The 20,802-nt window shown below is 45.4% G+C and overlaps 1 protein-coding gene across 1 annotated transcript in view; it reads right to left on the bottom strand.

The window, feature by feature from the left end:
- NPC1 (NPC intracellular cholesterol transporter 1) overlaps window positions 1–14,186 on the bottom strand; it is a 53,417-nt gene extending 39,231 nt beyond the window's left edge. The window contains exons 1-3 of the mRNA XM_032152643.2: window positions 13,829–14,186; window positions 2,712–2,834; window positions 1,334–1,440 (exon numbers count right to left, since the gene is read on the bottom strand). Of these exons, the coding sequence (XP_032008534.1) occupies window positions 1,334–1,440; window positions 2,712–2,834; window positions 13,829–13,885 (287 nt within the window). The 5' untranslated portion in view covers window positions 13,886–14,186. The remainder of the gene's footprint in view (window positions 1–1,333; window positions 1,441–2,711; window positions 2,835–13,828) is intronic.
- Window positions 14,187–20,802: the final 6,616 nt, after the last annotated feature.

Raw genomic sequence — 20,802 nt, 5'->3', positions numbered from 1 at the left:
TAGGCCTAGAGAAGAACATCTATTACCAAGCGCCTTTTCACTGCTCAGGGTCATAGCCAACAGATCAGATAAAAAACTAAGTTTAACAAAACTAGCCAGCTACAGCAGAACAAGCTTGTTAACAGTTCTCCGAGGCCGGCTCTACTGAGGACTTGACTCTACCACATCCCTTCACCAGAGGGAGAGACAAGAATGATGCGCAAAGCAAGGTATGGGGGGAGAGGAAGGACTGCATGATGAGAGTCTCAGGCCAGGCACCTGAGCAGGACCCCTAGGAACCTCTCTTCCCCACAGTGCACAGCTCAAGTTTGAAAGGAGCCTGGCCGCACTGCAGACATTGCAGAGGAAACCAAGCATCAACTCTGAATGCAACTGGGAAGTGAACCAAGTCTGGTAATTATTGTTTTTCTCTTTATTTCTGACAAATTGTAAGAGTGCTTTCTTAAAATAAAACAAAACAGAAACTGACTTAAAAAAAAAAAAACTGCCTGGGCACTGTGGTTCACACCTATAATCCAGCACTCTGGGAGGCTAAGGTGGGAGGATCATTTGAGACCAGGCCTGGCCAACATAGTGAGACCCTCATCTCTAGAAAAAGACTAAAAATTAGGCTAGGTGCAGTGGCTCATGCCTATAATCCCAGCACTCTGGGAGGCTGAGGCGGGTGGATGACTTGAGGTCAGGAGTTGGAGACCAGCCTGGCCAACGTGGTGAAACCCCACCTCTACTAAAAATATAAAACTTAGCTGGGTGTGGTGGCATGTGCCTGTAGTCCCAGCTACTTGGGAGGCTGAGGCAGGAGAATCGCTTGAACCCGGGAGGAGGAGGTTGCAGTAAGCTGAGATCATGCCACTGTACTCCAGCCTCGGTGACAGAGCAAGAGTCTGTCTCAAAAAAAAAAAATAAAGAAAGAAAAATATAAATAAAATTAGCTGGACATGGTAGTGCATGCCTGTAGTCCTAGCTGCTCAGGAGGCTAAGGTAGAACAATCACTGGAGCCTAGGAGGTTTAAGCTGCAGTGAGCTGTGATCACACCACAAACCACTGCACTCTAGCCTGGGCAGCAGGGTGAGACTCTGTCTCTATTATACACACATGCATGCATACACATTATACATACATGTATTTTTAATATATAAATATATATTTAAATATATATTCACCTATTTTAAATGTATACATATATGTATAAATACATAAAATATATTAATATACAGACGTATAATATATAAATAAAAATATGTAAACAAAGAAAGAATAAATTGAAAGCTGAGCATTACCAGTTCACAAGTATCTATAGCCCAGTTGTTCTGTTTCCCCAGCAGAACCTACCTGGACAGAAACTGTAGGGGCAGCTGCAGGTTGTCTTTTAGTGTCTGAAGCTGCTGAACATCACAACAGAGACTGACATTGCCAAAGAAGAATCCTGGACAGAGTTCCTTCCAGGTGAAAGAGCACAGACACGGGAGTAGGCAGTAGTTAAAGTAAGGTCAACATTCCTCAGTGAACTAAGACACATTCATTCATGCAATCCTTTTCAAGTACAAAAGGGTAAGACACATCCTGTATTTGCAAAGTTCTTATAGAATTATTTTAAAAGGCTACACATTTACTACTTATTCACCAGTAGAGATGTTTCTAATTTTCTTTTTATTTGGAAGCTTTCTCTCCTCTCCTGACAATCATTTTATGTCTTCTTAGGGTTTTTTGTTTGTTTGATTCAATTCAACCAGAGTGCTACTATTTCTATTAGTAATTCCAGGGAAAGTTGAAACCTTTAATAATTATGATGAAAGCAGCAAGTGAGGACAGGTGCTGTGGCTCATGCCTGTAATCCCAGTACTTAGGAAGGCTGAGGAGGGATGATTGCTTGAGCCTAGGAGTTCGAGACCAGCCTAGGCAACATGGTGAAGCCCTGTCTCCCCAAACAATTTTTAAAAAATTAGCCAGGGGTTGTGGCACGTGCCTGTAGTCCCAGCTACTTGGGATGCTGAGTTGAGAGATTGCTTGAGCTCAGGAGGTCGAGGCTACAGTGAGCCGTGATTGTGCCAGTGTACTCTAGCCTCCAGCCAGGACAAAAGAGCAAGGCTCCTTCTGTCTCAAAAACAGAAAAGAAACGAACAAGTGAGCCTAGGAGCTCTGTTATCATGTCAACTTGACTTTTGATTACTTTAAGCCTCTAAAACCAGGCTTTTCACATGATTTTTCCAGTTCTAATATCCCTGTGTATCACAGGATGGTAAAAAAAGAACAGAAATCAGAATCCTGGTAGCAGCCAAAATTCACAGGCTCTCAGTGGAACACAGAGAAAACACTAAAATGACCAGGGGACAAGGACGTCAAAGCCACTTAGCAACAGAGTCCATTTGAGTCCTGAAATCTAGGAATCAAAAACAGCTAACTCCTAATATATTTTGCAGATGCTGCAAGGGCAACATATGAAGTGCCAAGGTCAGTCTCTAAATAGTAACCTGCTATTGGGAAACTTTACGAGAGGTATAAAGTCAGCCCCTGAAAATTTAAGCCTTTGGAGTTACAGTGTTCTTTCTCTGCCACTGTATGTTACAGGTTAGAGTTTTAGAGTCTGGGATAAGACTTAAGCCTATTAGTCTCACCTCCACCTCCACCCTGCAGTAACATTTAAGGAATAATTACAGAGGATCTCGTGATCAGCATTTTGTGTTCCCAATGCCTAAGATAATGAACTTACCTGCACTAAGTCATATCCATCCTTTGGCAATGGTTTTGGTGGGCCAGAATATTCGCAATTGTACCTCTTGTCCCCATATGCAATTCCACACTCTCCATACCAAACACAGGACTGTGAAAACACCTACAGAAAGTCAACACAAACTTCAGTGTTACCAGGGTCTCAATGGCAAATTTCAACAAAAAGTGCCCACTCAAGTACAATCACAGAAACTTCCAATGCTACCTGCAAAATGAAGTGACAGCAATAGGCACTTAACATTTTGAAAAATATTAATTAAAGCAGACCAAATGCCTATTTGTCAAGTCAGTGAAGTAGGTAATGGAAATTGCTTATTTACATAATTTCTATTTCCTGCTTATTTGTTGATAAGAGGAAGCTATAGTTCCATGTAAGAAACACTCAGAATCACAGTAGAGAGAAAAGCAAGATAGTGACTTAGCAATTACTAAAGCACTATTTTTACACATCTGCACTAGGAACTATATAAGCCCTAAGTAATGAAAGAATATTTCCATATGTGTTTAGGTTAATTAATATCAATACATCATGAGTAACATGAAGAACAAAACAACAAAACCACAAACATCAACACCCCAATGTAAAGAGCAAGAATGAACTTCCCGTCCTTGAGACTGAAGTAGAAAACAAAAAATGTGCTAACTTTAAGGAAAAACACCGAGAAACACCGAGGCAATCTCAAAAGAAAATTTTAAAACGTCTTATGTAAAGATTTCTCAAAAGCCACTCACATTTCCCATGTGAGAGTCACAAGGTTGTCAGAAAATTCAGCGGAGGGGAGGGGTCAGTGTGAATCATCAGGTCAGTGCCTTGCTCTGAAGGCTGCTGCCCAAAACGCACCCGATCCTCTGCCTCACAGTGGACTCAGAAAGCCACAGAGGGCCCAGCTCACCAGGGCCCCGGGCTTGCAATCATCTGTTCTACAGGGAAACAGAAGATATCAAGAAGCAGCCATGGCTTCCGAGAACCCTGATGGGAAAGCCATAAAAAAAAAAAAAAAAAAAAAAACTGAACAGAAGTCACAATATGAAATTCTCTCCAGTGACAGTGGCACATGACCTGCACACAGGCAAGAAGCTAAGTCAGGCTGTGCTGGTCCCTCAGTATCAAAATACAAATCCCACAACAGTCCCTGAAGCCCAAAGACACGAGAGAAAAAGTCAGCAGGAGATTGGGATTTGTATGTATGGAGAAATCCAAGGCATCAATATCACTTTTCTCTGAATTCATTTTTCAGATGTTCTAAAATAAAAATTAGGACTTAACTCCTCTTGACTCTTTGAAAGTCATGTTTAGGCCACAAAGGAGGGAAATTATACAAATAAGGAAGTGACAACAAGCCTTCAACAAAGCCACATACGAACACTGTGCCAAGATTCCACCACTATTTTTATATAAAGAGAATCCCAACTGTTACTCCCATAAACCTGGCGATTCTAAAGAAAAAAGAAATGTATTGCAACTCTGGGTTTCCAACTAATGAATGGAAAAAAGTCCTAATGAGTAAAAGTCATTATCCATCTAACTGAAGTGTGAAAAGGCAAAAGCTGACTACAGAGGCAGAGGAAACTGCTGAGGTTTATGTGAAATTTTAAACACAAAAAACTCCTCCCTAGACCTCGCAGAACTCTCCAGGCAGGCCTGTCTCTGCCTCAGGGGCACTCTGGCTGGTTACCCACAGGAGCAGGGGTGACAGAGACAGACGTGCGGTCAACACACTGCAGCTCTGGCCTGACAAACAGGACGGGTGTCTGGAGTCTAAATCCCCTTACTCAGCACTTGGTACTGTAGATGTGAATAAAGATGACCCATTGCTGTCTAGGTTCCTTTTCACAAACATCATTATTTATTTCAAAGCAAGTGCTATTTCCACCCACTTGGTGGAAGAGGGGTGGGTGAGAAGGCGGCACAGAGTGGGATTGAGTCTTGGGTTCTGATCCCAAGAGCTCCTGAGGCTCTCAGTGTGCTTGTTGAGCTGGATTGCACCTGGGATCACACCTGGAGCAGGTTACCTAACCACGTAGGAGTTTTCCTACCTGGGAAATGAAGCTCATAAGCTCTGCCTACCTCACAGGTTCCTGTGAAGATCAAATAAGGGCCTATCTGTACATATATAGTAAGTACTCAGTAAACTACACAGCACCATGCAATCAAATATAAGGGATTATTATTAATGTCTTCTACCTGCTTGAGACCTCTGCAAAGAGGTTCCAAAGACTTAAAAAAGTAACACCTGAGCCCAGGAAATTTGGGCTTGAATCAACACTCAGGTTTGCTTCTCAAAAAGTCGTCGTCTAGAGACACAGCAGAGAAGACCAAAAAACAAACAAACAAAAGTCATCCTGGCCAGGAGTGGTGGCTCACGCCTATAATCCTAGCACTTTGGGAGGCCAAGGCAGGTGGGTCCCTTGAGCCCAGGATTTTGAGACCAGCCTGGGCAACATAGTGAAACCCTGTCTCTTAAAAACAACAACAACAGGCCGGGCATGGTGGCTCACACCTGTAATCCTAGCACTTTGGGAGGCTGAGGCGGGCGAATCACCTGAGGTCAGGAGTTTGAGACCAGCCTGATCGACATGGAGAAACCCTGTCTCTACTAAAAATACAAAATTAGCCAGGTGTGGGGGGTGCATGCCTGTAATCGCAGCTACTTGGGAGGCTGGGGCAAGAGAATCACTTGAACCCAAGAGGCAGAGGTTGTGGTGAGCCAAGATTGTGCCATCGCACTCCAGCCTGGGCAACAAGAGCGAAACTGTCTCAAAAAACAAACAAAAAACCAAAACAAACAACAACAACAACAGCCAAAAATTAGCCGAGCCTAGTGGCACATGCCCATAGTCCCAGCTACTCCGGAGGCTGAGGTGGGAAGATCACTTGAACCCAGGAGCTTGAGGCTGCAGTGAGCTAAGATAGCACTCCAGCCTGGGCCACAAAGTGAAACCCTGTCTCAAAAAAAAAAAAAAGTCATCCTGCCTAAAGTAGCGACCTAAGCCAGCAGGACCCAGAGACTTACAAAGCACTGGCAGTGTCCTAGGCTTAGGCGCTGTTTTAAATGCTCTTCATATGTTAACCCAATTAATCCTACAACAGTTTGATGAGGGAGGCGTTATTATACCCCTTTTACAGATGCAGAAACGAAGGCACTGAGGCTAAATAACTTGTCCAAGGTCACAGTGGCAAAGCCAGGATTCCAAACAGAGCAGATGACTCCAGAAACAGACTCTCAATAAAAGAGAATCAGCTGCATCATGAAAGTCCTCCCTGTAGCATCACACCCTCCCCAAACCCCACCGTGTGCAAGAGCATGAGCACCTGTGTGCACTCAACAGATGCACAATGGGAGAAGCTCAGCCTTCACTCCCTTCTCACCAACAGCTGAAAGTGGAGAGCCAGCTTCCTGGCCCCCAGGCCTGCCTCTGCAGCTGCTCCACCCCAGGGGCCTCCACACCTCCATCTCTTTCTTCTGTGTTTTTAACCTCATCTCTCTCTCGGTCCCTTCACCTGCACCTCCCTACAAACACTGCTCTAATTATATCCACATACCCCTCTCTTAGCTTCAGTCATCTCCAGCAGCACTTTCCACTAGCTGCCCGACAGCCTCAGTGCTTAAGACAAAACCAATCTTTCCTCTATTTGTATTTCCTATTCCTCTTCAACAGTTTCAAATGAAAACCTCAGGCACCTTTCGAACCCACCTCCCATAGTGAACCTATCGCTCACTCCCAGGGAGGCTCCCTCGTGCAGCCTCCTGCTCTCACTCGGACCTGGCAGTGTCTCCCGTGCAGATGCCTGCCGCTTGCCTCTTCTGGAACAGTGCTCAAAGTTTTCTGCTGCTTAGAAACCTACAACCCACCCTTCCCACTGCCTGTGCCACAAGCTCCAGACACCTCACTCTGGCTCTGCCCACTCTCCTTTCTACAGTATTCCAAACCTATCACTCTAACCGCCTACCCTTCCTTCCCTCTCTCCCACACGAAGTAGGACCTGCCTGCCTCTGCCTTGGTCATGCCCTAGGATCAAGCAAAATTTATGAGAATTGCAAAGTTGTGATGTTGGGAGAAGTTGCAAGAGTATTTTCTCACTTTTGTCTCCACTCCCTTGTAAGAAGGGAAAATCCTAGAGGGCAGAGCCTAGGTGTGTAATCCTTCCTTTGAAATTCCCTACTGTATCGCATCTGGTGTTCATGGATGCAGAACTTGTCAAAACTCACAATGAGCTGAGGGAGTACAACTGGATTATCTAAGTTCAGAAATGAGAAGTGCTGACTGTTTTGGCTTCTACCCAGAATTTAGTAGTTACACAGCTAAAGAGTTTCTATTTTTAAAGGTTAGATCATATGGATATTTCACAACATGCTCTAGAGTTTAATTATTATGAAAATGACTGGATAGGGAAGCTTCTTTCAACAATGATAGAAACAGTTCAGGAAAGGTTAAAAAATGCCCCTTCTAGGCCAGGTGCAGTGGCTCAAGCCTGTAATCCCAGCACTTTGGGAGGCCAAGGTGGGCAGATCACGAAGTCAGGATTCGAGACCATCCTGCCTAACACAGTGAAACCCCGTCTCTACTAAAAATACAAAAAATTAGCCGGGCGTGGTGGCAGGCGCCTGTAGTCCCAGCTACAGGCTGAGAGAGGAGAATGGCGTGAACCCGGGAGGCGGAGGTTGCAGTGAGCCAAGATCGTGCCACTGCACTCTAGCCTGGGCAACAGAGAGAGACTCCATCTAAAAAAAAAAAATGCCCCTTGTGATATATGTCAGCAACTATGGCAACTGCTAAATTGGACCCCATTCAAGAGCTCCATAAGCACACATTATCATATGGAAAAGCTCTGAACTCAGTGAGAATTCTATTCCACTGCCTTTAGGAAATCCTAAAGCATTAAGTAACATATTCAAATATTTACTGAACATCTACTGTTCTCTAGGCATGGAGGTAAAATAAATAAATGAAACAAAAATACCGAACATCGACTGCATGCCTCATTTTCTCAGATACTCTATGCAGTAGCACAGCAGAATTTTACAGGTAAGTGAACTCAGGCTCAAAGATACTCTGAGGTCACATGGCTCATAAATAACATGATTTTGAACACCAAGTTAAGCATTCTCCACCCATCCCCCTTGTCCTCCTGCCTCCCCTACCCCCAGCTTCTGTACCATTTAAACTCTAGTTCAGTTTGTGCAGTGATGTATCCTCAGAAATGGAGAATGCACTGGAGACAAACTGTCCCATCCACAATGATCCTATACAAGTGTTCCTTCCATATAAACTTGTTCACTTGTAGAAATAATGCCTCCCATTCCTATCTTTTAAAGTATCTCTCTAGGCAGTTGTCAAGCAATGACTCACTTACTCAGTACCACTGACAGTCCTCAACCCCAGGGTAGGACTTGGCCATCCACCAGAGCTGGGAGTGCATGGCTTGGCACCAACACTTGTGCCCCTGTCCTGGATGGTTAAAGCCAATAGCAAAACATGGAGAGATACCCAGCTCAAGCTCCAGCGAGGGGATGGAGGAGAGGGGTTTGCTGGTTAACTTCCCTACCTCATTGCTTCTCCAGAGAGCAGAGGCTGGCCTGGCCAGTCAGGACAACACAGGCTGGAGTGGAGGGAGTGGCACGGAGAATCCTGTCCAGAGATTAAGCTACCTGCTGTTTCTTTGGAGTCAGGGAGGCAGACCAAACAAATATGGCAGGATATTTAGGGTGGAGGCTGCCGGGCTGGTCTGACTTCTATTGACGGAAATCTCTGGAAGTGTTTTATAGCCAACCTGGCATGAACATATCTACATAACAAAGGATAATTTGTGTGTGCACCAGGCCTGCCTGCATGTGGGTGTTTAAGTCATATATTTTGAGTGTTAGGTGTGCTCAGCTAGTCCAACTCTTCGTTTTACAGATGACCCCTTTAGCTTCCAGTTTTTTCTGTGACTCACCCAAGGTCATATTACTAGTTAGTCTTAGACATTTAGGAGCCACAAAACTAAAACAAAACTATGAAAGTGGGTGCCGGTATACACTGTCTGCAGTTTTTTCCCTATGGAATGTTCACAGTGTGGTGACTGAATCACGGGTCAGGCCAGCAGGCTAAACCCATTCCTGATCTATTACAGACTACTGCAAGAGCCACACAGGGGATGGAACCAGGCCTTGAATGAGACTGCTCTACTAGCCAAGTGGAATATCTGCTGAACACCCGTTCAATTAAGCTTGCTAAACACCAATAATCTAGCCTTGAATTTCAAAAAACTAGGGCACAGAAGTCAGAAGATGGCAGTTCAAACACCCAATCTGCCATCTACTAGCTAAGTGACCTTGGGACAAATTTGACCCTTGATGTCTGCATCTATAAAACAGGAAAAACAGCATTACACCTACCTTAAAGGGGCTCTGTGAGGATAAAACAAGATCGGATGTGATAGCAATGGAGTACTATGCAAAATTTGGGTAGCTTTTGTCTCTAGTCTTATGTAATCTAGTATATAGCACCCTGCAAATTTTTTTTAAGAGCTTTACTGATGTAATTTACATACCATAAAATTCACCCTTTTCAAGTGAACAGTTCAATAGTTTGGGGCAACAATTAGGCAACTCTCCCGGCTATTTTCTCTAGTTTTCCTCTTGTCCAGCTGACACATTTATTTATCCTCCAAAGCTCAGCTCAAAAATGGACTCTCCATAACATTTTATCTTTATTCTTATCTGAGCACTTCTTACTGTATTATCATATTTTTATGAATCCAGCCTTCCCCCCATCAACTATGAAGACAGTGATAGTAATTATGAACATTTACACAGCACTTTACAGTGTATAGACGGACCTTTTTTCTTTTTTTTTACTATTTACTTATTGTTTTGGACTAGTCAAGTGCAGTAGTGAGAAGAAGGAAAGAGTAGATCAAGGAGTTCGATCTGTAACTGACTTTGATCAATTGATAACGCACTACCTTAGGACCAGCCTAGACTGATTTTTTTAAATGGGTTAATTCTTTTGATCTTATCCTTTGTTGTGTCCAGGGCAGCCAATTCATGTTTATGAAATTATTTTGAGCTCCTCTTGTGACCTAAGCAAGGGACAGTAATAAGATAAAATTCTAAAGCTTTTCTCAAATCCTCCAACAGAACACCTGCACCAGAGAGAGTTGGTTTTTTAAAAGTTTTGTTGCCAAAGCAAATGTTCCAAAAATTTGAAAGCGAGAGGCACAGTCCAGATGAAGAAAAACCTGGCTGGCCGCAGCTGATCATTGCCATCACCTAGAAACCAATTGTAAATCCAATTTTGATTGCCAGTAGTTTCTAAGTCTCTCCCCAAAATCCATTTCAAGGCCCAAATATCTTACGATTAAAGAGTCCCAGTGGGCCAGGCATGGTGGCTCACACCTGTAATCCCAGCACTTTGGGAGGCTGAGGTGGATGGTATCACTTGAGCTCAGGAGTTCGAGACCAGCCTGGGCAAGCTGGCAAAACCCCCTCTCTACTAAAAATACAAAAAATTAGCTGGGCATGATGGTACATACCTATAGTCTCAGCTACTCGGGAGGCTGATGTGGGAGAATCACCTGAGCCCGGGAGGTCGAGGCTGTAGTGAGCCAAGATCGTGCCACTGTGCTCCAGCCTGGGCAACCAGAGTAAGACCTGGTCTCAGAGAGAAAAAAAAAAAAAAAAAAAGATTCCCGGGCCAGCACGGTGGCTCATGCTTGTAATCCCAGCACTTTGGGAGGCCAAGGTGGGAGGATCTCCAGCCCAGGAATTCAAGACCACCTTGGGCAACACAGCAAGACCCTGTGTCTACAAAAAATTTAAAAATTAGTTGGGCATGGTGGCATGCACCTGCAGTCCCAGCTACTTGGGAGGCTGAGATGGAAGGATAGCTTGAGCCCAGGGTCAACGCTGCAGTGAGCCACAATCACACCACTGCACTTCAGCCTGGGGGACAGTGTGAGACCCTGTTTCAAAAAAAAAAAAAAAGAGTCCCAAGTCAAGTGTCCTGGCCACATTTGTAGATGATATTGGAGTGCAATAGTTATTGCTCTTAAGGAGCCTGCAATTCGGTAGTTCAATCAGAAAATATTTGTCTTTCACAAGCATAGTTGGTACAGTTAATCCAATTTTACAGAGGAGGAAACTGAGGCTCCAGAGGATAACTGGCTTACCCAAGATCACTCTTGGGAACAGAGAAGAGTCAAGACCCACACCAAGGTCTTTTAATGAGGCAACAAATGCTGTTGCAGCAGTTTAAACAAAGATTCAGAACTTCAGAGGGAAGGCATTCTAGTTAGGGGAACAGGACAAGAATGTCGTAGATAATGTAGCATGTGAAATGGGGCCCTGGAAGACAGGCAGGATTTTGCTAGCAAGCAGTTCAATTTGACTGGAGAGCTGATGCCCTTCACAGAGCTGGAGGTCAAAGGGCAGAAAGGGGCACCTGAGATCAGAGACAACTGATCCAGGCTTCTGCTGTAGGTAATTTGCCATGCTTAGAATACTGCATCCCTTTTAGGAGTGGAGAGTGAGGGTTACTCAGGAAAGAGAGAGCACACTGTCTTCATGACCAGAGTGATTCTTTGTTCTGGGTAATATAACAAACACTGGAGGAATACAAAGGCCTATTCAGCGAGTCCTTTTCCCTCTGCCCACTGGCTCAAATTTAAAAAAATCTCATTTTCCCCTTGATTACTTATGTTATTAAAATTTCTGATCACAGCCATCAGTCAAGGAGTGGGAAAGATGGGGAAAGATTTCCCACAATCATTCCAATTTCAATAGTTGTTCTTAATCACTCACCGGTCAAAAGATTAACCATTCCCAGTCTTCTCAGGAAAAGCCATTTTAATGCTTAATTTCTACCCAAGCTTCTCTATGTTCCAAGTCCCTCAAGATAAAGCTTACCAAAATTATAGCCAGGAGAAATAAAGGCTATGTCTCAAAACTGCATATATTTTTTAGATGACTACAGCGTTTTAAAAACAAGGCAGTTTAGTAATGTTATTTCATCATCTGTACATATTGAACATTAAGAAAAAGTAAAAATCCCAACATGTATTTCAGACCTTACACAGGACAACTAGTCTGTAACTCCATGATAGAACTCTACTAGCGCTCAGACTGAAGCTAGATGAGCTGCTATCATTGGTATGAATTCTAAAAGCAGCCTCTCCCAATCTGTTTGGCTTCAAGGCTCCACCCCTATCTGTTCAGGTGCACTGAAAGCTTTCAGACATGAGGAATTTTTAAAATAATAATAGGATTATTTCCAATTAAGGTTTACAGACCTTGAAAAGGCTTCCAGGCATTTTTGCTAGAGACTTACAACAAACCTCTGACCTATCCCAAATGTCATAGAAGCAGCACTCATTGACCATCAGCCTTGGGTACTTGAGATTTAAAAAATATTTGAGAGAGAAAGCTACTTAATAACGTGAAGCCTAGCTGGGCGAGGTGGCTCACACCTGTAATCCCCACATGAGGTGGGCGGATCGCTAGAGGTCAGGATTTCGAGACCAGCCTGACCAACATGGCAAAACCTCATCTCTACGGAAAATACAAAAATAAGCTGGGCGTGGTGGTGGGCACCTGTAATCCTAGCTACTTGGGAGGCTGAGGCACCAGAATTGCTTGAATCCAGGAGGCAGACGTTGCAGTGAGCCGAGATTGCACCACTACACTCCAGCCTAGGTGACAGAGACTCTGTCTCCAAAAAAAAAAAAAAAAAAAAGGGGGGGAAGCCTATTTAAGGTCCTGATCTAAAACTCTAGGTGGGGCCAGGAGTGGTGCTCACAATATCCCAGTGCTTTGGGAGGCCAAGGTGGAAGGACTGCTTGAGGCCAGGAGTTCAAGGCTGAAGTGAGCTATAATGGCGACACTGTCTCCAACGCCTGGGCAACAGAGCAAGAACCTGTCTCTAAAATAAATAAATTTTAAAAATAAATTTAAAAAAACTCTAGGGAAACAGAATAGCCATATTTTCTCTAAGCCACACAATTGCTATTACTTATTTCTCTTTTTTTTTTTTTTTTTGAGATAGGGTCTTGCTCTGTTGCCCAGGCTGGAATACACTTGGCGTGATCACAGCTCACAGCAGCCTCAACGTCAACAATGAAAACAAAAACAAAATGTTTTTAAGACAGGGGTTTCACCATGTTGCCCAGGCTGGTCTCTTAGTCCATTACTGGATCAACATCACCTATCCCCTTCTGAGAACTAAACAGAAGTCGAAGGAGAGTTTTTTCTAGTCCACGGAACCCCTTCTCCCGATTCACTACTTCCTATTGATGCCACACCTATGTGAGGGGCGTTAATGTGCACAAGGACACAATTCCCCGGAGGCACTCTCATCCTGATTTGGTTTAACGAGAGCCACAGCGTGACACTGCCCCACTCCAGTTTTAAAAGGAAACTACAGACACACAGTGAGGTGCTCTTTCCCAAAGCTATTAAACCAAGCAAAAGCCCCCAGAAGGAGTCAGCAGGACACCGAGTTCCAGGCCCCATCCTGTCGCTGGCTAATAGTGACAAGGGGAAATTCAATACCGCCCTGTGAGTCTCAGTGTCCTGAGGTGTAAAAAGAAGTTGATGAAAAGTAACCTGCCCTCTTTAGAAGACCAAGCTGACTTATGTCAAGTACTCAAGGCAGTTTCACTGGGTGCTTGAGGAAGTTTGTGTCTCTTCTTTACCTCTGCTTCCACCTCCATCCTCAGGTGATGAGAAGAGGAAATAAAGTGGTTAGAGCTCCTAAATTTTGGAGTTCGTGTGCATGTTGCAGAATTTTTTAAAAAGCGAGTAGTGTCCCTATCCCACTCTACCCACTTTCCTCCCTTCTTCTGGTGCCACATCCTACACAGAGAATCAGGTCACCACAGATAGAACAAGCTCACAACAGGTCACCCAAGCCCCCACTGCCACCCTCTTCCAGACCACAGGAAAGAGAGCGTGGTCGGAGACAGAAAACAGGACAAGTGAGGGACCTCCGAGCTCTCCATCGCTAGACCAACTTCCCCAGGACCCGGGCCTGAGCCCTCGCTGGGCCCGTCGCCCTCCCCGGCTCTCGGCCCCGCCACGTCCCCACAGGGCGTCCCGGTGGCCGGCGACCGCTCACCTGCGCTGGACACAGTAGCAGCAGGAGGAGGCCAAGGGCCAGGCCGCGAGCGCTCATGCTGTGGCCGCGCAAGGCTGCGGACACCGGCGGCGTTCGGCTGGTTGGGCTCCCCGGCGGCCGTTCTACTTCCCCGGGCTGTTTCAGCAACCCGCGCAGGAAGAGCGGAGGAGCGCAGGAGCAGGAGCAGGCGCGGACTACGGCAGCAGGCTGCGCACGCAGGTCAGGACGGAAGAATACGTCGTCGGCTCCGCCCCTTCTGGGAGGTGCCGCTGCCGAGACTCCCCGGCCCGGGCTGGGGCGGGGCCAGGGCCGCCGCGACCCCTCTTCAAGGTCCCCGCGTTGCCCTTCTCCTCGGCCCTTGCAATCTCCGGGGGCCAGGCGCGGGACTTATGGAGTCTGGCTCGGCCCGGGAGGGTATCTGTGGAGTTGTGCCAACAGTTTCTGGCCGTGATGCTTTCCCTTTTCGTCTCTGGGTTGGAGGGGGCGGGCGAGGTTTCAGCGAAGGGTAGTGCTGTTCTAGGAGACTTCCGGGTAAGGTCCCGCCCGGCCGCGGAGTCTCTGTTTATTTCTGCTCCGACAATTACGCTGAGCGACTTCTCCTCCCAACCCAGTCACCTGAAAGGAATCCGGACCCCGGCACTTTCTAGCAGAGCCCGGGGCGGTGACGCGCGGTGGCCTGACAGTGTGATGATCCACGAGTGTGGCGGGGCGGGGCGGGGCGGAGCGCGGGGTGGGCGGTGGCCTTGCAGCCAGGCCCGGGAAAAAAAGTGCGGGAGCCTCGCCACCTGCTGGCCCAGCCGCGCAGCGCAAGCCCGTGGGCGTGAGGAAACCCCGAGGTGGGGACCGGGGTCTATTTTAAGTTCTACGTGAAGGTAGATAAGGAAGACGCATTGTCATTTTTGAGCCATGCATTTAATATATGTATTTATCTTTTACTCTAGTTGTATGTGTTTCTGGTAACATTTTCCCGCAAATTTCAAGTATTCAGACCCCTCAAAAGCATCTGTCATTTCCATTTTGAAGTTAAGAAAATGGAGGTAAAGATCTCTTTCCCAACTGTGAAAGCAAATTTACAGTGAAAAGACTAAACCTTCATCTGGAGCAATGACGGAACCCCGCCCCAAGGAGTCCCATGATGCAGATGACCTTCCCATCCCTACCCTATAAAGTGCTGTTTCACTTTCTGTCTTGCCTCCTCACCTCCTCAGCTCTGACATGTCCACCTGGCTGGCCTGGCAGTGAAACTATGGGGATTTCTTCAGGACCTTCAGCCTAGGTCCTCCACAATGACCTCGTGGTCCTCATTCAGCTGCGTGCTCTCACTTCCCACTCCCCAGGCTCCAGCTCCTGGTGCCCCCACTGAGGATCAAGTCCCGTGTCTGCCTTCATGCAGGGAGCCTCAAACGGCCATCCCTAGACCAACAGCAGGAGCATCTCCTTGGAACTTGTGAGAAATGTAAATTCTCAGCCCGGGCAATGTAGCAAGACTCCCTCTATAAAAAAAAAATTTTTTTTAAGTTAGCTGGGCATGGTGGCACACACCTGTAGTCTCAGCTACTAGGGAGGCTGAGGCAGGAGGATTGCTTGAGTCCAGGAGGCTACAGTGGGCTATGATCATGCTGCTGCACTCCAGCCTGGGTGATAGAGCAAGACCCTGTCTCAAGGAGAGAGAGAGAGGAAAATGTTCCAGTAATATTTCCAAGTTTATGAATTACTTTGAAGGTTCTAAGTTTCCATAACCCTCCTTGGGGAAGAAGAATTCTGGTTCCTGTGACTTACTTCAGGGGTGCAGGAGGGCTGGAGGCAGGAGGGCAGGAGAAGGTCATGGGTAGACTTTGTTTCTGAGGCTGCTTCTGAGACCTTCTAATCTCCTTTAGTTCAAAGTACTTAGCATGCCAAAGCCTCCTACGTTGGGGTATCGTTTTCTGAGCTCCAGTAGTTGAGATCCAGAGGCTTTTTTGTTGAAAGAATATTCAATACCATCTTCATAAGGACTATTCAATGTTGACCTCAGAGCAATAAAGTAGAAAATGGGAAATGAAATTATTAGACATGTGCATCTTTATAAATGTGCAGAAATATCTTCCAGAAAACTTATATGAAGTGGAAAGCATACATATGTGAATATAACATATAAACGTTTTAAACAAGTGGGCATATATAGCACACAGGTCTCATCTGGCTTCTTTGGTTTTAGCAGTATGCTTTCCTACCTCACTCCTTTTAATAGCTGTAAAGGATTTTTATTATGCATATGTAACACTTCTGAAGCCATACTCAGAGAAGTGTCTAAATCAATGAAATATAAATCACCAACCAACAAGTATTTCAAAATAACTCAATTCCTCTGCTTGCATTCCTGGTACATATGAAGGGTTTGTGTGGTCCCAGCAATACATTATAAATTTGTCTTTCCTTTTTATGTTGTTGTTTTTTTTTTTGAGACAGAGTCTTGCTCTGTCGCCCAGGCTGGAGTGCAGTGACATGATCTCAGCTCACTGCAACCTCCACATCTCAGGCTCCAGAGATTCTCATGCCATCAGCCTTGGGTACCCGAGATTTAAAAAATATTTGAGAGATAAAGCTACTTAATAATGTGAAGCCTAGCTGGGCGAGGTGGCTCACACCTGTAATCCCCACATGAGGCCGGCGGATCGCTAGAGGTAGCTGCGCTACCATGCCCAGCTAATTTTTTTTGGATTTCATTAGAGATGGGGTTTCACCATGTTGGCCAGGCTGGTCTTGAACTCTTGGCCTCAAGCAATCCACCAGCCTCAGACTCCTGAAGCGCTGGGATTACAGGTGTGAGCCACTGCTCCCAGCCCCCCTTTTCTTTTCCGTATACTTCGTCACATTCCTGAGCTTGCCTGGAGACCACAAAGCCTGGCATCTTTCTGTGCCCTCTGCTTTCCCGATCATGCTGCATCACCAAAGTCTAAACACTTTTGAACATTTCCCTTGTAGAGGGAGAGGAGAAAGTTGACCCAAGACCAAATTATCTGTAGCTGGCAGATGGTAGGGGAAGGCTGGAAATATATTAATAATTTTTGATCTACTACGTAACTTACTTAATCAATCTCTTCTTGGGCATTTAGTTTGTCACTTGTTATTGGAAATGATGCAATGAACATCCTTGTATCTTTTAAAAAAGTTTTTTTTCTGGGAGAGAGTCTCACTCTGTCGCCAAGTCTGGCGTGCAGTGGCATGATCATGGCTCGCTGCAGCCTCTACCTCCTGGGCTCAAGCGATCCTCTCACCTGTGCACCACCACTCCTGGCTAATTTTTTTATTTTTTGTAGAGACGGGGTTTCGCCATGTTGCCCAGACTGGTCTTGAACTGCTGGGCTCAAGCAATCTGCCTGCCTCAGCCTCCTAAAGTGCTGGGATTACAGGCGTGAGCCACCAGTCCTAGCCCATTCTTGGATCTAAATCTTTGCAATCATGTACAAATAGAACTGTTGGAAATACTTTTATATTGTTGGATCAAAGGAAATGTGTATGTAAGTTTTGATTGTTGTCAAATTGCCCTCCAAAGAAATTGCAGCCAGCAATGTATGGAAGTGCCTAAATGGAATCTGTGATTTTATTTATTTTGTTTCTTATTTAAAAAAATATTGGGGCCAGGCACGGTGGCTCACGCGTATTTCAGCAGTTTGGGAAGCCGGGGCAGGTGGATCACCTGAGGCCAGGAGTTCGAGACCAGCCTGGCCAACATGGTGAGACTCCGTCTCAATTAAAAATACAAAAATCAGCCAGGCATGGTGGTGGATGCCTGTAATTCCAGCTACTCAGGAGGCTGAGGCAGGAGAATCTCTTGAACCTGGGAGGCGGAGGTTGCAGGGAGCCGAGATTGTGCCATTGCACTCCAGTCTGGGCAACAAGAAATTAGACCAGGCACGATGGCTTACGCCTGTAATCTCAGCACTTTGGGAGGCTGAGGTGGGTGGATCATGAGGTCAGGAGATCGAGACCATCCTAGCCAACATGGTGAAACCCCGTCTCTACTAAAAATACAAAAATTAGCCGGGAGTGGTGGTGCGTGCCTGTAATCCCAGCTAGTCGGGAGGCTGAGGCGAGATAATCGCTTGAACCAGGGAGTCAGAGGTTGCAGTGAGCCGCGATCGCCCCACTGCACTGCAGCCTGGCTACAGAGCAACACTCCGTCTCAAAAAAAAAAAAAAGGAAAAATTAGCTGGGCGTGGTGGCACACACCTGTAATCCCAGCTACTCGAGAGGCTGAGGCAGGAAAATCGTTTGAACCTGGGAGGTGGAGGTTGCAGTGGCCGAGATCACGCCATTGCACTCCAGACTGGGCGACAGAGCAAGACTCCATCTCAAAAAAAATTAAAAAAAAATTAGGATGCTTTGATTTGTATTTCTTTAATTATAAGTGAGATTAAGAATCTTTTCACACATTTGTAAGTAATTTTATTTATTTTTCTGTGCTTTTTTCTTTTTTCTTTTGAGACAGAGTCTCACTTTGTCACCCAGGTTGTAGTCTAGTGGCATGATCACAGCTCACTGCAGCCTTGACCTCCCTGGCTAAAATGGTCCTCCTGCCTCAGCCTCCAAAGTGCTGGGATAATAGGTATGAACCACCATGCCAAGCCAATAAAATTTTATTACCAAAAAAACCTTTGATTTCTTCTAAAATTTTTTTAAAAAGCTTTTTAAAAAAATTTTTTCTGCTGCTGATCTGCAACCTTCAAAGTAGTTAGTCCTTCAAATAGGCAGAGAAAAAAAAGAATGCCTACCTACCTAACAAATTGCAAGCTTGCCGAGTTCCTAACCTGAAGCCTGAAGTTCAATAACAGAAAATGAAGATAGAACTAGGGTTTTGGGGTAATAGAATGTAATCAATGTCATTTAGTGACGTCTGAGGCCATTGCACAAAATATCAAAGACTGGTGTGACTTAAACAATAGGAACTTATCTGTTACAGTTCTAGAGGTTAGAGAGTTCATGATCAGCATGGGGAGCTTATTTGGTTCCTGGTGAGGGCTCTCTTCCTGGCTTGCAGACAGCACCTTCTCCCTGTGTCCCCAGATGGTGTTTCCTTAAGTGTGTGCTTTCAGGGAGAAAGATTTCTCTCTCCCTTCCTCTTCTTCAACAATCCTATTGAATTAAGGCCCCTCCCTTATGACTTTATTTAACCTTAATTGCCTCCTAAAAGCGTTATCTTCAAATACAGTCACCTTGGGGGGTTAGGGCTTCAACACAAGACATTTGGGGGAGCACAATTCATTCCCTAGCACCTTTCCTTTCACTCAGGGCTGCATTATGACTTGTGTGAGCCCCAGGCACCTTTGCCTTTAAGGACCCCTTTTTCCTTCAAAAAAAAATTTTTTTTTAATGAGAGTTTCCAATTGCATTATAAAGACACATATAACCCTGGCTGAATTCATTATTATATGCTCATTATTACAGTATTCTTATTTTTGTTCTGATTTCAAAAGAAATTAAAACATTTTCATGGGACTGTAAAAGTATCACTGTGTCTACTGTGCCTAATAAGTTGATCCAGTTTTTGCGGCCAGTGTTGTAGAACTATTCCCTATAGTAGTCATGGACATTGTAAATTTTTCTGATCGCCTTCCCCAAAAAACCTCCAGGACCAGCAGTGGAGCTGGCTCTAAAAGAAGCACCTATAGAGAGTGGGAGGCTGTCCAGTTGAACACAGGGAACAGCTCACACCTCCCTTCCTCCGGCAGGCTATGAATTGCCAACACATTTTGGTGAAATATAGGAGAGCTTTAGTTAATGCTTCTGCCAACACCCTAAGGAGGTTCAGGATTGAGCATTTTTGAGAACTCTTTTTGTTAATAGACTTTTCCTTTAAATTAAGATATAATATTCATATATGACGTATACAGAACTTACATGTACAGCTCGATGAGTTTTCTACTTTTTTTTTTTGAGACTGAGTCTCGCTCTGTCACCCAGACTACAGTGCAGTGGCGTGATCTTGACTCACTGTAAACTCTGCCTCCCGGGTTCAAGTGATTCTTGTGCTTCAGCATCCCAAGTAGCTGGGATTACAGGTGCACTCCACTATGCCTGGCTAATTTGTGTATTTTTAGTAAAGACGGGGTTTCGCCATGTTGCCCAGGGTGGTCTCAAACTCCTGGACTCAAGTGATCCACCTGCCTTGGCCTCCCAAAGATCTGGGATTACAGGCATGAGCCACTGCGCCCAGCCAAGTTTCTTCTATATGTTAAACACTTTTATTAGTTGTCTATTACTGAATAACAGATTACCCCAAAACTTAGTATATTAAACGAGCAAACATTTATTTTATCCCAGTTTCTGCCAGTCAGGGATTTGGGTGGTTCTAGGTGATTCTGGCTCAGGGTCTCTCCTGAGGTTATGGCCAAGAAGTTGGCCCAGGCTACCATCATCTGAAGGCTTGACTGGGGCTGGAGGATCTGCTGTTGAAGGTGCTGTGGGAGGCTGGGCTTGGTGGCTCACACCTGTAATCCCAGCACTTTGGGAGGCCAAGGTGGGCGGATCACTTGAGGTCAGGAGTTCGAGACCAGCCTGGCCAAGGTGGTGGAACCCTGTCTCCACTAAAAATACAAAAATCAGTCGGGCATGGTTGCACATGTCTGTAATCTCAACTACTTGGGAGACTGAGGCAGGTGAATTGCTTGAACCCAGGAGGCGGAGTTTCCAGTGAGCTGAGATCATGCCACTGCACTCCAGCCTGGGCAACTGAGCAAGACTCTGTCTCAAAAAAAAAAAAAAAAAAGATGCTGTGGGAAGGAGGCCTCAGTTCCTTCTCTCTGTAGGCTGCTGAGTGTCCTCAGGACTTGGCAGCTGGCTTCCTCCAGAAGGAGTGATCCAAAGGGATTGAGAGCAAGGCAGAGCCATCATGTCTGTTATGAGTTAGCCTCAAATGTTATATGCCATCACTCTGCCATGTAATCCTGGGCACGCAGACCAGTCCTGATGCAGTGTAGGAAGGGGACCAGACA

The sequence above is a fragment of the Hylobates moloch genome, unplaced genomic scaffold (genome assembly GCF_009828535.3).
Source record: "Hylobates moloch isolate HMO894 unplaced genomic scaffold, HMol_V3 SCAFFOLD_5, whole genome shotgun sequence".
In the NCBI taxonomy this organism is placed as follows: Eukaryota; Metazoa; Chordata; class Mammalia; order Primates; family Hylobatidae; genus Hylobates; species Hylobates moloch.
The sequence above is the reverse complement of the archived record's forward strand: the minus strand, read 5'-3'. Positions and strand labels throughout refer to the sequence as shown.